At 52.7% G+C, this 16,630-nt stretch overlaps 1 protein-coding gene across 16 annotated transcripts in view; it reads right to left on the bottom strand.

The window, feature by feature from the left end:
- SUN1 (Sad1 and UNC84 domain containing 1) overlaps window positions 1-16,630 on the bottom strand; it is a 54,868-nt gene that overhangs the window by 20,413 nt on the left and 17,825 nt on the right. For 4 of the 16 annotated variants that reach the window (XM_058711010.1, XM_058711005.1, XM_058710998.1 and 1 more), the window contains 9 exons: window positions 12,133-12,321; window positions 10,531-10,715; window positions 9,518-9,544; window positions 9,214-9,411; window positions 3,464-3,661; window positions 2,824-2,907; window positions 2,405-2,515; window positions 1,237-1,335; window positions 617-710 (listed from right to left, as the gene is read on the bottom strand). In XM_058711010.1, the coding sequence (XP_058566993.1) occupies window positions 617-710; window positions 1,237-1,335; window positions 2,405-2,515; window positions 2,824-2,907; window positions 3,464-3,661; window positions 9,214-9,411; window positions 9,518-9,544; window positions 10,531-10,715; window positions 12,133-12,321 (1,185 nt within the window). The remainder of the gene's footprint in view (window positions 1-616; window positions 711-1,236; window positions 1,336-2,404; window positions 2,516-2,823; window positions 2,908-3,463; window positions 3,662-9,213; window positions 9,412-9,517; window positions 9,545-10,530; window positions 10,716-12,132; window positions 12,322-16,630) is intronic. The other 12 variants (XM_058710999.1, XM_058711001.1, XM_058711002.1 and 9 more) reach the window with 12 other exon arrangements.

The following is a 16,630-nucleotide window of genomic DNA, read 5'->3' as shown; positions in this document are numbered from 1 at the left end:
TCAAAAATAAATAAACAGTAAAAAAAAATAAATTAAAAAAAATAAAATAAAAACAAATAAAACCCAAACAAAAAACCCAACAAATCAAATTATGTCCTGCAATTAGCACAAGGTCAGTATTTTATTATAAAAAATTTTTTAACGTTTATTTTTGAGAGAGACACAGTGCAAATGGGGGAGGGACAGAGGGAGAGGGAGACACAGAATCTGAAGCAGGTTCCAGGCTCTGAGCTGTCAGCACAGAGCCTGACGCGGGGCTCAAACTCACGAACCACGAGATCATGACCTGAGCCGAAGTCGGACACTTCACTGACTGAGCCACCCAGGCATCCCACAAAGTCAGTTCTTTAAAACACCCAGTTGAGGGGCGCCCGGGGTGCTCAGTTGGTTAAGCGTCTGACTCTTGACTTTAGCTCAGACCATGATCTCATGGTTCGTGAGTCTGAGCCCTGCATCTGGCTCTCTGCTGACAGCCTAGAGCCTACTTGGGATTCTCTCTCCCTCTCTCTCTGCCCTTCCCCCTTTGCTGTTTCTCTAAATAAATAAATTAAGTAAATAAATAAATGTTCAAGAACAAACAAAAAACATTGAGTTGACATGATACTGGTTTTCTTACCTTGTAAGAAGAAACACATTCAGCCAAGAAATCAAAGTAACAAACTGGTACCATCCAATCCCTAGCCACCAGAATATTCCAGAGGCTGCCTTCCCTAAAAGAGAAAACACCAAACATTCTAAAGAAATGGTCTTTGGGAAATCAAATTCCTAAACAGACAGTTTTCGTGAAGGCCAAAGGAGAGCACAAGGAAACGTGCAAACAAATATCACGTAAGTATGCTGAGATGAAATCAGGGATGGCGCACATTAAGATGCCGATCGTCACGGCAGGAATATCCATACAGTCAAACACAGGGACGTCATAAGCACAAAGCAATATGGAATGCTGACAGAGCCACAAAACAATGATAAAAGGGGAACCCCCAAATTCATGCATTCTCAATTACAGTTAACTCAAGCAGCACAGAGGAGAAACAAAGACGCTCACACGCCCTCACACACCCGAGAACACAGCGTGTTAGCACTTCTACGCAACCAAGAACGAAACATGTTATGTCAAGGATCAAAGCACGTAGCCCTGAAACGAAACTTTCATCTGGTTAGATAAGTCATCTCTTGCAGGCGCTAGCTGCCCAAAGCCCTGGAGAGAGCGCTAACACAGAGAGCCAGAATAACCACCTGGAGCAACCACGGCCAACCAAAGGAGCGACAACAGTGTCTTCGACACAAACCATCCGGGAGCTCCAATCCTCTGCAGCATCTGTACCAAGAGGTGACCTGTGATAGACAAGATGCGTGCAAGAGGGGCACACTCAAAACTCACACCGGAAAACCAGCTCTCCATAGTTACAGTACAAGAAATTCCCACTAGGATGCATTTTACCAAGACTCTCAGATCAGTTACGTCAAGAGTCTCTGCTCAAGGAGACGAGATGATCAACTATTTAAGTCCGAGCGAGATTCTGAAATTCAGTTATGAAACGCCGCCGCATTCACTTCCTCCCCGCGCAGGAAAGGCAGACTCCCCTACAGAAAGCCCTGAGGGTGGTGGGCAGCTACCCCCACGCCCACCGCTGGAGCTAACAGATGAAATCTGTGGACACCAGCAGTTTAACGTGCTCTAGGTGAGACCACGGTGACTCCAAAGCCATGGACTTGGTCTCCACTTGATCATTCTACGAGTTAGCACTTTCTAGTGAAAAAGTATTTTGGAATGACAAACGGCAGTACCGCTGGATAACAGACTAAAACGATAGACTTTGGTTATCAAACATCACGCATCACATAAGGCAGAAAAACTGCTGAAAGTTATATGCGCATTTGCGTGTTGACTCCTGACGCTGTTAATTCCGACATGCCTGAGAGGAAAAGAAACATCGTCGAACAGGAGTTTTTAATCTATCATTTTATGTTCTATTAACAGTTAAGAGGCCATTACTTTTGAAGTTTAGCTTAAAAAAAAAACTGTCCAAAAAAGGTGCCCCTTCAGCAAGAAACCTACGGGCGTAAGTTAGAAAGCACGTAATTGTGCACGTACACCTCCCTGCTGCCAAGGCTCAGGACACGGCGGTCACAGGAGCGAAGCACAGGGCAACGGCTCCTGCCGAGCTCCACCAGGGGAGGACGACCGGCCTTCCTAACCCGTCGTGTCACCTCAAGCAGGTTACTTCTCAGACGTTTGGCCTGCACTCGATACGTTCCAAAGGAGCTTTCCGACAGAGACGTTCTCTGTATTTCAAGCTAAAGTCAGTACTCTTCCTGTCCGTTTTTACAACACAAACAAACAAGGAGCCACGGCGTTTGCGAAGAACACGATAAGAACAAAACAGAAGGTGTGAGAGACAACCTGCGTAAGAAAAGACGGGCCACAGGGCCCCCGCCACCCTCTCTGGCCTTGAGGACCGCAAGCGGATGTCTGCGTGCGTTTCAAGGAGCTTCTTCCCCTCACAGTCATCGCCTGTGGGTGGTGGTGACAAGCAGTTAATTTGACAGATTCCCACGCAGACCTGGTCAATCCCGGCCGTGCACAACAATGGCAGTTTGAGAACATTAGGGAACGCAATTATGCAGGAAAATATACACACGGACACGTCGCGGCCAACGCAATCCGGGGCTGCCGGCGCCTCTCACGAGGGCTCGGCCGGCGCCAACCCGCGAGGGCCGCGCGCCCGGGGCGCCGTGGGGCTGCGTCCGCGGCCTCGCGCCACCGCCCGCGGCAGCCCCCGCCGGTGCCCAGCGTCCCACGCGCGGCGCGGCCATACTTACACGGGGACTCCCCGTTTACACCGAGGCGGCCGTCCTCTCTGAGAAGCCCTCCTACATCCACTGTCCCACAGTGACCGGAAAGAGCTGCAATACACGCGAAAAAGGCTCAGAGACGCTCGCGGAGGCGGAGCTCAGGCCGGAGGGCACGCGAGGCCAAGCACGCGGGCCTCGGGCGGCCCACGGCGCAGCCGCGCAGGGGAGGCGGGGCGACGGGGCGCTGCCCGGGAGACACTCGCGGGCCCCACCTGGCCGAGCCGGGCGCCCACAGCCGAGGCAACAGAGACGGACGGGCCTGCCCACACACGGCCGGAGACGGCTACGTTCTAAGTGCCGTTCAAATAAGCTACTTCTGCCTTAAAGAGGGAATACGAGTGGAAAGTGCAGTGCGTTAGCTTTTTAAAAGGTGTCTGGAAAAACATTTAAGCGCTGGCCCGCCTTCAGAAAACCGAACCAAAGCAGCACATGTTAGAGAGTTCCCTCAGCCCCTGCCAGGAAGACCCGAACAAAGCACCACGAGAAAGTCCGCGGAAAGGGCGTGAGAGGAGCGACGTGGATAAAGCGCCACGCAGGAAAAGCGGTGTTCTCTCCACCTCGAAAGCACGATTAGGTGGAAAAAGGGGGAAAAAAATTATTTAAATACCTTTTGGTTCACGGCTTTTTGACTTATAGCTTTTTGATTCACGATCTTTTGATTCGTAACTTTTCAATTTGTAATTTCCTGATTCATAATTGAGCTTCATTAAAACCACTCGGAAAAGGTGGGCTAAGAATGACGACAGGGATGACGAAGTGTCCGTGGCCAGCCACAAAATCCTATCCGTGTGGAAAGAGGCACCGCCTATTGAAAAACCGTGAACAGAGTTATTTCTTCCCACAGGGCCAACACCTACTCCCCTGAAAAGTCAGAGAGCCAAATTCTTCATCTCGGGAAGAGCAGAACCAACTCTTCAAAGGTACATCAGAGAGGACTTGGGAAAAGCCCAGACGACAAATGTCACCGCCTCGCGTGGCACATGTCACCTCCTGACAGAGGCAGAGGGACACGGCAAACCTGTAACGGCGAGCCCGATGCCAGATCTCTGGCCCAGGCGAGCCTGCACAAAACAGCCAGTCTGAGGTAACTGCACCCTAATTCTGCTGACGTACACCCCAAATCTAGATACTGCTCGACAGCCCCTCCCTTAACTGGCCTCTGGCCCGCCCAGTTCACTCTGTCACCTGCCTACAAAAGGACCATCAGATACGACCAGCAGCTGCAAAGACGCCTGCGCCAGAAACCACCGGCAAGAGCGCCTGGGAGGAGCAGTTAGATTCTGGAACAACTAAGCCAGCAGTTCTCAGCGGTCCTCTCTGCTTTTTATCAGGGCCTGGAGCTTCAGAAGACACGACGTGATCTCTGCTGTGTCCATCCTATTAACCTAAAATGTGCAGGGCAATGGTCTACAAGTTCCAGTTGCTGGAACTCTGCATTCCTGACAGCTCCCCTCACACACACGGAGACCCGGTGGCAAGGCCAGGGCCTGCCCAGAAGCGCTTCTGAGACTGGTCCCCGCACCGCCCGGTCAGGGGCCCTCGCGCCAGCGTGCGGCAGGAGACCAGCTGGGAATGCTGAAGTCTGGGTGGGTGTGATTTTAAAGAAATAAGATGAGGTGTTTGTTTTTTTTTTTTATGGAGGCCATTTGTGGCCTAGAGTCCGGTGCCAAAAGCCCCGTGGAACCCGTGGACCGTGGTCGGTCCCCACTCTGCTCACTCTCCTGTTCTACGCTCCAGTGAAAACTGGCTACAAAGCTCCGTACAAAGAGAAAAAACTTATTGAGAGGTAATACGTGGTCTGGTTCCCTGATAATCAAAAACAGTGAAACTCCATTTTTTACCCACCAAGTTGGCAGAAGTTTAAAAGGAAAAACGGAGCCCTGGCGAGAGTACACGGGGCGGGGACCCGCATGCTGCCGTCCTGGGAAAACAGTGCGGGTCAGTCTGTGGGAAGTCAACTGGAGAATCTATTTATTTATTTTTATTTATTTATTTAAAAAAAAAATTTTTTTTTAACATTTATTTATTTTTGAGACAGAGACAGAGCATGAACAGGGGAGGGGAGAGAGACAGGGAGACACAGAATCGGAAACAGGCTCCAGGCTCTGAGCGGTCAGCACAGAGCCCGACGCGGGGCTCGAACTCACGGACCGTGAGATCATGACCTGAGCCGAAGTCGGCCGCTTAACCAACTGAGCCACCCAGGTGCCCCTGGAGAATCTATTTAAACTGAAACTGCACATGGGGGCACCTGGGTGGCTCAGTCGGTTGAGCGTCCAACTTCGGCTCAGGTCATGTTCTCACGGTCCGTGAGTTCGAGCCCCGCGTCGGGCTCTGTGCTGACCGCTCAGAGCCTGGAGCCTGTTTCCGATTCTGTGTCTCCCTCCCTCTCTGCCCCTAACCCACTCGCATTCTGTCTCTCTCAAAAATGAGTACACGTTAAAAAAAAAAATTTAACCCGAAACTGCACAAAACCATTTTCTTCCCAGAGTGACATCAATGTAGGAAGTGCAAGTGGAAAGGGGTTTTAACTACTTAATTGCTAACTGCGGCATCTTCAGGACAGAGGCTTCTCCTGACTTAGGGTCCAGCCCTCGTGTCTCAGCTGCCCAGCTCAGGGACGGCGCCTGCAGCTGGCCCGCCACAGCTGTGTCTACACTGCATCTGCTCGCTTGGTGACAGCCACACCCCGCCTGGTGGCTCTGCTGCCCTCACCCAAAGGAAGCAGGCATTTAAGTCCTTCTTTCTCTAGAGCCTGAGGCTGGTCCAATAAGCAAAATTCTGCTGTAAGCCACCACGACAAGTGACAATTTTTCAGAGCAGTGACCTATCTTTAACTTCTACCTTTTGTTGGGGGCTTTATGCGTTGCCTTAGGCAAGACAGAGACTACAGAAGAGTCTGTTTCCAGATCCCCTGGGTGCTTCCCTGGGAACACAGGAAGGACTCAGGTCAGCCTGAGGCCCAGGAAGGCCCTGCGGGCGCTAGGCTCCTCCCAAGCTCCCAGCTTCCTAAGAGGACTCCGGTCTGGCCCTCTGCACGCACCCCATCAGTACCCTGCTCTGGAGAGGACGGCTGGATGTCCCAAAGGAAAGACGTCCGAGCCTTTTAAATGTAAAGCCTTTTTGATGTGAACCACATCAAGGGTGTACTTCACCCGAACCTCAAAAGGTCCAGTCCTCAGAACCCACGTGGCTCTGCGGCCTCGAACGCACCCGTTCTGGTTTTTCCACCGCACGGAAGGATCTGCCCACGTACACACATAGGTACGCAGAAGGAGACACACCCGATGAACGCTGCTTTTAAAGGGATACAAACAGAAAAACCTGAATGTCCGTCTGGATACGAAACTGATGAACTAGAATTTGGCACGTGCACCTAGTATCACAGAGCTGTCAGAAATCAAGTCGCTCTCACTTGGCACATAAAATGAAGAAAGATGCACAGCCATACGCGTGCATTTAAGACAAAACAGAGCGGGGCGCCTGGGTGGCGCAGTCGGTTAAGCGTCCGACTTCAGCCAGGTCACGATCTTGCGGTCTGTGGGTTCGAGCCCCGCGTCGGGCTCTGTGCTGACAACTCAGAGCCTGGAGCCTGTTTCCGATTCTGTGTCTCCCTCTCTCTCTGCCCCTCCCCCGCTCATGCTCTGTCTCTCTCTGTCCCAAAAATAAATAAAAAACGTTGAAAAAAAAAAAAAATTTAAAAAAAAAAAAAAAGACAAAACAGAGCACGTAATTCCATAGGTACAAAAAAGCAAAATTTAGGTGGGAGTTGCACAACATTGTGAATGTACTAAAAAAATGCCACTTAATCGTCAACTGTAAAATAGTTACTGGTTAATTTTTGATGTTATGTGCATTTTACCTCATTTTTAAAAGCAAAAGAATCCCCCATGATCTATTCCTCTCAGCACCAGCTCCTTCTAGAAGGGAGACCAGAGGGGGTGGAGGAGGAACAAGGAAAAGGGAAAGGAACTTATTTTAGCTGTACCATTCCAAAGTTTTACAACAAGAACATAATTAAAAACAAAAATACTGACACAAAACAAGTGTGGGGTTAATTCACGCAGCGTGGTCTGGACCGGGCGATCAAGGGAGAAGCCTGCTGGCCCCACCGTGTAGCGGGGTTAGCTCTGGGTGGAAGGGTCCAGGAGACTGTAATTCTCCTTGTGCATCTCTGTGGTTTCCAAATGTTCTTCGATAGACACTTTGCCCAAATAATGAGAAGGAGACGTTTGTAAGAGTAGTAAATTAGTGTTGGTCATATGATCACTGTTCTAATTTAAAAGAACAAGGCAGGTGATAAACACAGAAGCTCGAAGCAAATAAAAATGTGTTTTCTCCACAAAAACATTCAAGACCAACTCAATGAGAAAGTGCGAGGGACTCCCCGCGGCGACTACCAGACCCGCACTGGCTCCTCCATCCGAGCGGAGCTCGGGCCGCTGGCCCCTACCTACAGCGTCAGGATGAGGACAGGTGGCTGTGGGTAATAGACACACGTGACCTCCACTATGCTACGAGGGAGGGGCCACCCCCACTAGTATGTAAGCACCATCGCTGCACCAGGCGATGGCTGTGGAACGCACTTCCACTTGAAGAACGACGTTGTGTTCCACTTGGTGGGTGACAGCGGGCTTCAAAATGCAGCCTCAATGTAGCCACACACACAGCATCTTTGATGGTGACACAGAGTTCAGTCAAGTGCCGGGCTTTCCCCCGGATGGTGAGCCCACAGGAAGTGGCGTGGCATCTCGGGGACAGCGCCCTGGAGGCACGATACCCGGGTCCAGGTGCTAGCCCCGTCCCTTCCCAGCGAACTTCCTAAGCTAATGCCTGGTGCACCGGTCTAGAAGACATGCATGGCCACGCTGCAGGGGCTGCGGCGCAGGCCAGAGCACCAGGGGCGGAGAGCGCCCCGTGACATTGGCTCCACAACCCGGAAGGGCCAGGAACGGAATCCTCGTATCCGTTCGGCCCCGCCCCCTCCCCTTCGACCTATTCTGCTAGGTTAGAGCCAACAGTGTCGATGACCTACAGTAGACAAAACCAGAAACTCGAGCCACAGGGTAAGATGCTAAAATGGGAATAACTCTCAGTCCTGGGACCATCCTTCATTACCTCAAAACAACCATCTGAAAAGTACTGCGTGCCTTACATGCGGGGCACAGCCGGGAACATGGCGAGACACAAATGACGGGTCACCCTCCTGGCCACTGGCCCTGCCCTGTCCTCCCGAGGAGGACCTCGAGTCTGGCCCAGCATGTGGGCGGTTGCATTAAACAGAGGAGTGGCCAAAAGCTCGGGAACAAGGCCATGGCTCCCTGGCCTCTCCATGCTGGAGGTGAGAGGGAATCACGGGGCAGGAGTCACGGACGGAAGCTGGCCGGGGATCTGCAGCCACGCTCCCCTCAGGGACCCGGGCCAAGAGTAGAGCCGGGAGTGCCGGGCCAGGAGGAAGCCCGCAGGCCCGCCTGGAAAAGCCACGCAGCCCTGGCAGTTGTGAGAGGCAGCCGAGCGCCTCCAAGGCCGCCTCCGAGGACCTCCCTGTTGGAGCGGGCGCAGCCGGGACTCAGAACGGGGCCCACCTCCACCGGGCGAAGGGCCACTGCCTCCCGCGAGGGCCTCCCCCAACGACTGCCCCCGCCCCGTGTTCCAGCCGAACCGTCCCTGGAGCGGAAGTAACAGCACAGAACACACTTTGCTCATCTCCTGCACATAAGCCCCTGCGGCCGTTGAGGCCAAAGCACCACCACGAAGCTGTTCCCGCCATATGTGGGAACGCCTATGATCTCGTGGGAAAATAAAGTGGCCGCGTGGCGCCACTACGGTTTCAGGGAAGGACTCTTCTTTGCTCACCCGAAGTTCAAATTCACAGAACTTCACGCACTCCTGGGTATAAAACTACAAGCCACAGAAAATGAATTTATTCAAAGAGGACAAGGAAGAACAAAGCTAATTTGGGGCACATTTCTTTTTTTTTTTAATATTTTTTTAATGTTTTATATTATTTTATTTATATTTGAGAGAGAAACAGAGAGACAGAGAGCGAGTAGGGGAGGGGCAGAGAGACAGAGACAGAATCTGAAGCAGGCTCCAGGCTCCGAGTTGTCAGCACAGAGCCCAACGCGGGCCCTGAACTCACGAACCACAAGATCATGACCTGAGCCGAAGTCAGAAGCCCAACCGACTGAGCCACCCAGGCGCCCCTTGGGCGCATTTCTTTAACTTTTATCACACAGTTTTGAATTCAAGTCAATGACAGAAAGTAGTGCGGATGGATGCTAAAAGGCCTACAAAAGTAGGGTTATGTATATATATATTAAAAGAAAATATCTGGACATGCAATCTCTTTCTAACCTTTGAGAGAGACAGACTCACGTTTCTGACTCTCGTCCCTCGAGTATGTTCGCGACGACAGTCCGTGGGCAGTGGAGCGTGCCGTGAGCGTGTCCTTGTGCTCAGAGAGCAGGATGCAGTCTCTGCAGGTGTAGCCGTTGCTCCTGAAAGTTTCTGCTGCCAGATCCCCATTTCCCTGAGCGGCAGCTTTATTTCCCCCTGAAGTTTTCAGAAAGTAGAGGGAACCTGTTTATCACAACCTGCAGATACCTACAAAAACTTCCATCTTGAAAAGTGTATTTAAAAAAAGAACTGAAATAATTACCTTTGAGATCTCCGTCATCGTCAAGACCTAAAACACACACACATACGCGTGTCTGCTCATGAGCTCAAATTATCAGAACAAAACCCACACACAAAAAGTAAAGGTTACAATGGTTAGTATGTCGGCATTTTGGCAACGGCCAAGATTCACTTCCTGAAACGCCTACAACTAACAGAAACTCCTCCAGACATACGCAGACACCATCTCTTGGTCCCAGGAGAAAGCACATCTTTGCAGACAACACACACCTGTACACGCACACCTGCGGACCCCAAGGGCAGACACGGAGGAGGGTTCAGGGGAGAAGAACGTGCGCCCTCAAGCACCGGCAGGCAGAAACCTCACCGGTGGCGTCCACCCCCTCTGCCGCCTACGAGCTACCCTCGCCAGCTGAGCGCCAACTCCCAGGCTTGCCTGAATTAGCACACAACATTTTGGGAGCTAATCTGGATCTCCTTATCTTCTCAAAAGGGCCGCCGTGAACATCCAGTGGACACAGGCAAGCAGCCACGTCCCTCTGAAAGCTGCGGCTCCCCGTGGCCATCACACTGTCAGCAGCAAGGACCAGGTCACACCGTTGCTGCCTAAAGTCAAGAGGGCTCACGAGCCCACGCTGCTTTCTAGTGTCAAGACATCCACGTGGACTGCTTCCCGGTGACTCGAAAATACCGTGTCTGCCTGGCTGCTTAGAGCTGTCTGAACCTGAAACCACACCGGTGAACCTCTGTGACAACTGTACTCAGCCAGCCTACACAAGTAACGCCCTTAGCAGGAGAGTTCTCAGGCTACTACCAGACTGCTTCAGCTTCCACGTCACAACAGACGATTCCACGTGCGCGCGGCCAGCAGAAGCGGCAGAGGGAAGCCGCCGCCCGCATTCTGTATTTGAGTCTGGAGGAATGCCTTGCATCTTCTAGGAGCTCCTCCCACCCTATATGGGGCAGAGGGACAACCTGGCCCGGGACTTCCCTCCTCCCCAAGACAACCTGAGAACCCAACCGCAGCTAACTCACCCCAGAAGTGGTCCACTTTGGTTTGCTCACGGATCAGAGACTCATCCAGCACAGAAGGCCGCACACAGGCCGCACCTGACAGCGAGCCGGCGCCGCCCTGGCCCACGGCCGAGGACACGACCTGCCTGGAGGCGTGGTGGACACTAAAAGCCGGCTTGCTTGCACTTCTGCGCTGCTTTGCAGTTCTAAGAAGACAGGAACACAAGGGACAAGTTGACAGACTTCTCAGAAATACAAAACGATTGTATTTTACCGATACAAAATCTTTAAGAACGTAGTATTTTTAAGGCAACGTTTCCTTATGTCTTCTCTGCTGTAATGAAACGCTTATTAACCTGCAACAGGAATCCTTGAGCCAGGGTCCCAGAGCTGCTTCTAAAATTGTACATACAGGACAGTTTTCAGAGTATTCTAGGCCCAATGACCCCAAAGTGATTAAAACTTAAAATAATCTAATAAAATGACTCAACGACAAAAATTATGATGTATAAACTTAACCCTTCTGCTTTTTAGAACAAATGTGTGCACAGACACGCACATCCTGCACTATTTCGGGGTCCCCGGTGAAGCCAGCCCTGCATTAAGGACAGCGAGGAAAGGCTGTAGCCTCATTTCTGTCCTCCTGTTTGGTACAGACAACAAAGCCCCAAGCACCGAGCTGGGGCAGGGAGAGGACCTCCCTCCTCAAGGGAACGAGCAGCGGGGGGACAGGAACACAAGTCTGCACGTGAACACAGCACATCAGGAAACCGATCGTGGCGTCACCCGGCGGCAGAGAAACAGGCGGGCCGAGGCCAGGCAGCTGAGGCCCCGTCTCGCCCGTGGAGCCAACTGGAGCCCTCAGGTGCGCTCACGACCACTCATGAGCCCGCTGAACCGCGGGCCCATCCTCTAACCAACCCACAGTGAGTGTGAGGCACGTGGGAACCTTGGCAGGGCACCTGGCTTCAAGCTGGCCTTTCACCGCCTCTTCTAACACAACCACCCCATTCCTGAGTGAAAGACGACCATTTCCATCGGAGACTCATCATTCTTACGTGAGCCACAGAACACGATCTTTAAATGGCACAAAGATCGTGCACTCTGCTTCTTCTTGGCCATGCGCGTGGTGGTGGGCACGTGCAAAGCTCAGGAATCGAGTGAACGCAGTCAACGGCTGGCCGTCATGATGCATCTGTTAGTTCACACAGACTTTAACACGCAGACATGGCCGTTAACAATGCAGAGCTCATCCACGGTGGCCACAGTGCCACGCAATCGTCGGAAGGCACCCCTCGGATGACAGCAGAGGACAGCCGCATTTGGCTCCCGCTACGAGGCCGGCCGTGTGGACGGGCACTGCGCGTGTTCCAGGGTGTCCGCGCCCCTGCCCGAGTCTGAGTACAAACACAAAACTGGAAACCGTGGCCTGCACGAGACCGTCCACGCCAGACAGGCCACATGGTCCAGAATTAGGTTCAGTCCTCACCGTAGCACAGCGACGACAGTGTGAGTCTGCTATGTGTACTTAAGTGCAAGAGTGTGGTTTTACAGACCAAAAAGCTGGTACGTTTGTTTTCATGTTGTTAGAGCGTGTGCGGTAACAAGGAAGACAGTGCTTACCGGGCCGCTCTGTCCTTCAGGGAGGCAGTGCTACTGGCACAGGAGTAAGCGTCCCCAGCCTGGCCGTCCTCAGTGGCACAGGCGGTGGCGACCAGGCGCAAACCGCGGCGGGACATTCTTGGCGAATCGAACACAGGGTCCAATCTGTGCTCAGTCTCAAAAGTCAGAGCATCAGACGAATAACTCGAACTAGAAGGAAAAAAAACTCGTCAGAGGTAAATAACGCTGAAGGAAGTTTCTGAAACAAAATGAATAATGAACAGGACACATAACAATCCAGTGCAAATTCTGAAAAACAGCCATGACTGCGTGATGACTTTTCTACAAAGCCGAAGTCACCACAGACACTCTGGCCACACCCTCTGTGAAATAAATCCCCAGGCGCCCAGATATTTCACTCCAGAGCTGGCCCTAAGAACTGCTTCAGGACACGCTCATAAGAACTCCACTATGCGGACCTGTGTCAAGATCACTGAAAATCAGAATGCATTTACAGTAGACTCCACGCCTGACACAGCAGTTCAGGAGACAGTGACCACACAGCATCTAATCCACTGTGAGGAGAAACGCAAACGGCAAGACGCTGAACCGTAAAGCCACTTTGCATCTAACTCACCATAAAGCCAGAGACAAGCTCATGACAAAGTCACTTCAATACCCTTCCATGGAATCATCTTAAATCAAAAGATACATTCTTCTGTGTCGTTAGCAGCTTTTTCTAAATCAAGAAATATTAACCCACAAGGAGGCATCCAGGAGGCCTGGGAAGGGATGGGAAGGCCTGGGAAGGAGAGGGAAAACCACTCCTGCCTGGGAGAGCAGACTGGGCTGAGGGTCTAAAATTCAGCAGGAACCAGGAGTCTCTCAAGGAAACCAAGAAGGCTAAGGGCATTTTAGCCTTATGTTTTATTAGAAAAATATTTTCAGGATCACGTTTACGATAAACGTATTAGGCCAGGTGTGTCTCTGAGTGGTCAAGCTAGACCACGACAGAAACGTGTGGAAGCAAGCAAGCGGCCAACGTGCACAGACCTCCACCTCCCAGCCCACCCCACGGGCCCCGGGGGCTCCAATGTGGGGACGCTACAATACTGTACAGTGTGGAAGGGGTCCCGGCTTTCCAACACAGAACCTGGGGTGCCACTGCCAGCAGAGGGTGTCCCAGATCCCTGTTAGTGTCATTAGAAAGACCCCGAGCAGAAGGAAGTACAAGAATATTCCAACGGCAGACGATAGGAACTGTCCATCAGCAGGGGAATGGTTCAATAAACTGGGATACATCCGAATTCTAGAACACTGTGAGGCTGTTAAAAATCATGAAAGATCTGCATACACGGTTAAAGGAAAATATCCTACTATCATTTATGTTAAAACCAACTATAAAACAGAACCACATGGGGTCAGTAGAGCATGAGACTCTTGCTCTCGGGGTCATTGACTTCAAGCCCCACGTCAGGCCTAAAGCTTACTTAAAAAACAAAAGAACCCCATAAAAAACCCCAGAAGCACGTATTCTCATACATACAGAGGTAGGTAAAGTCATAGAGACCCGGAAAGTTCTCTTCGAACTGTTAACAGTGGGAACCTTTGGGGCTGAGACCAAGCGGGGCAATGGGTCCTTTCAGTCTGGACCCACCTGTCTGGTCACACCCAGGGACGCACGTCTAATGCATTCAGTACCCACGCCTCTGTCAACGCTGTAGTCCGGGGACCCACCCTAGCAAGTGTGCTGTTAAGGTACTTTATTCTAATACTAGGATAGAAAAGGAGACGCCAGAAAGACCCCAAAGAAAATAACAGACTGAATCCTTCAGAGCAGCTTTTAGTTCTGTTCCTTCATCAATCAAATGTTGTTTTAAAAATGTTACTTAGATGCACTTAAAAAACTTTTTTTAATCTTTATTTATTTTTGAGAGAGAGAGCATGAGCGGGGTAGGAGCAGAGAGAGAGGGAGACACAGAATCCGAAACAGGCTCCAGGCTCCGAGCTGTCAGCACAGAGCCCGACGTGGGGCTCGAACCCACGAACCACGAGACTATGACCTGAGCCGAAGTCAGATGCTCAACCGACTGAGCCACCCAGGTGCCCTTAGATGCACTTTTAATTAAAAGGCCAGGAAAAAATCTACCACCATTGAAAGCTGGAAAATACGGACACGCGGCAGCCACAAGGCACGAAACAGGGCAGCGCCACGGGGCAGGTGGTCCTGCCTCCCGCCAGAGCCGCGCGGAGCTAAGTGGTCATAAATGAGCAGTTCGGCCACTGGGCAGGGGTGAGTGGGCAGAGCAAGGCCCACATGGGGGCAATTCTAGGAATCTGACCAAACCTCCATGGGTCCGAGTTCTGCTGACCTGGATGTGTGACCCCAGTGGCCGCCCATCTGACCCCTGACCCTTCGTCACCCACCGGCTGGGATCCTCCACCAATGCGCTCCCTCAGCTTCGCCCGGGGCTCCAATCGGGATTATGGTCACAGCACCCCCACCCTGCGACTCCCCTGCCCTGTCGGTGCTTCAGTCCCGGCTGTGCCCCTGGATGGTGCCGACGGCTGCACGCCCCCGAGCCCACGGCCCTCTGCACCAGTGGCGCTCGGGTGCCACCCCTGCCCCAGCAGGCCTCCTCCCTCCCGCCTCACCTCCTCCTCTGGCTCCTCAGCAGACCAGCCACACCAGAGAACTGCTGACTCCTCTCGGGGGAGCCTATGAAGGACCCGCGTTCAGGTGGCCCTTCCTCCTCCTTCCGACCACAGCACACGTGCCATCGTAACGCCCACCTGTGCACTCTGGACCGGATCTCTCCCACTCTCCAGAAGACCCTCTCCAGCTGCTACCTCTTCTCTCCCCGAACTCTTCAAACTCCCTGTGGTGCCCAACCATCAGCACCTACACACTCACGTGTCCCCACGGTGGAGAAAAACGACCCTAAACAGAGCCGGGCCCTTTCTCCTCCCAACCAGCCACGCTTGTTGTAAGAGTTATCTACACTCACTCCTCAACCCGTTTCATTCCGACTCCTGCCCCCGTTGCTGCTGCCTCTGCCCATAGCCTCCCACGGGGCTGAATTCACGGCCCGTGTCCCAGTCCCACCACTTTGGCACGGGACCCACCTCCTCGAAATACTCCGCTCTCTTGGTTTCCGTGGCAGAGACCGCGGTGCACTTACGGGAGGCTGACACGGTCAGACACGGACTTTTCCAGGCTGCCGGCCTCCGGGGCACGGGCTGCCACCTGACCTGGGTCTCCTCCTCTGGTTTGTGTGTGTGTCAGGGGGCGGGGGTGAGGCGGGGGGTGGGGTGGTGGGGAGAGTGGGTCTCTGATGGGCTTCTGGGAAAGTCTGCCTCTTGCCCAAGCAGCGGCCCTGTGGCTGCATCCCCATCGTGTGGGGGGGGGCTGTGGGGGCTCCTCGGTGGTGGTGTGGCCCAGCCGCCAGCACTGGGCAGCCTCCGCACACCCTCAACAGGAAGGAAGTGCGCCGTCATGCCAACAAACAAAACCTGGGACTGATCGAACCTCCGCATCTAACCACCGTCTCACAGGAAGCAAATGGGTACTATAGGAAAATCCTGCTTAGGCTCATTTCAAGCAAAACTGAGGATCTGGTAAATTGGAGCACCGACTGTCTGGTGTATTACAGAGATATCAGGGGTTATTTTAAGTTACCAGGGGCTTTTTGGTGTGATACTTGTATTTTGGCTAGTTGTTTTTACAATATCTTTTAGGGGTGCCTGGGTGGCTTAGTCGATTAAGCGCCCGACTTTGGCTCAGGTCACGATCTCACACATCGTGGGTTCGAGCCCCGCGTCGGGTTCTGTGGTGACAGCTTGGAGGCTAGAGCCCGCTTCGGATTCTGTGTCTCCCTCTCTTTCTCTGCCCCTCCCCCACTCGTGCTCATGCTCGCTCGCTCGCTCTCAAAAAATAAACATAAATAAATAAATAAATAAATAAATAAATAAATAAGCAAGCAAGCATCTCGTAAAGATTTGCTTCAAAACAATCCAGCGGAGAGGGAGGGAAGGGGCCCAGCGCCAAACAGCAGAAGGTGGGAGGAGGCACAGGGGCTTATTACCACCACCACCCCTGACTTTCACCTAACAGTCTCCACAGCAGGAAAACATTGCAGTTAAACAAACGGACTGACCAGGATGGTGGCGGACCCTCCAGGTGGGTACTCAGGGGCTAAGGGGGAAGATCGGGGCGGGGCCAGACAGCCGTGGGCCGGGGTGCAGAGTCCCCAGAACTGAGGGGAAGGACCGGCCCAGGTAGCCATGGGGCGCATGCGTCAAAGTGGGGCTCAGGGCGGGGGAGGGAGGGACATGCAGTGAGGTCAGGTGGTTTCCGGTAGAGCCGGGTGGCACAGGCAGGTTTCAAAGACGGGGGAACACAGCGGTGAAGCTAGTGGAAAGACCAGAGACAAACAGGCAGGGGCAGGTCCCCTCCCGCCGCCCCAGGGGCTGCAGGGCCTCAGCCGTGGGCTCCATCCACCATGCCCGCCGGACACTC

This window comes from Neofelis nebulosa, chromosome 18 (assembly GCF_028018385.1).
Source record: "Neofelis nebulosa isolate mNeoNeb1 chromosome 18, mNeoNeb1.pri, whole genome shotgun sequence".
NCBI classification, from domain to species: Eukaryota; Metazoa; Chordata; class Mammalia; order Carnivora; family Felidae; genus Neofelis; species Neofelis nebulosa.
Note: the sequence above shows the minus strand (reverse complement) of the source record. Positions and strands in the feature narration are given on the sequence as shown.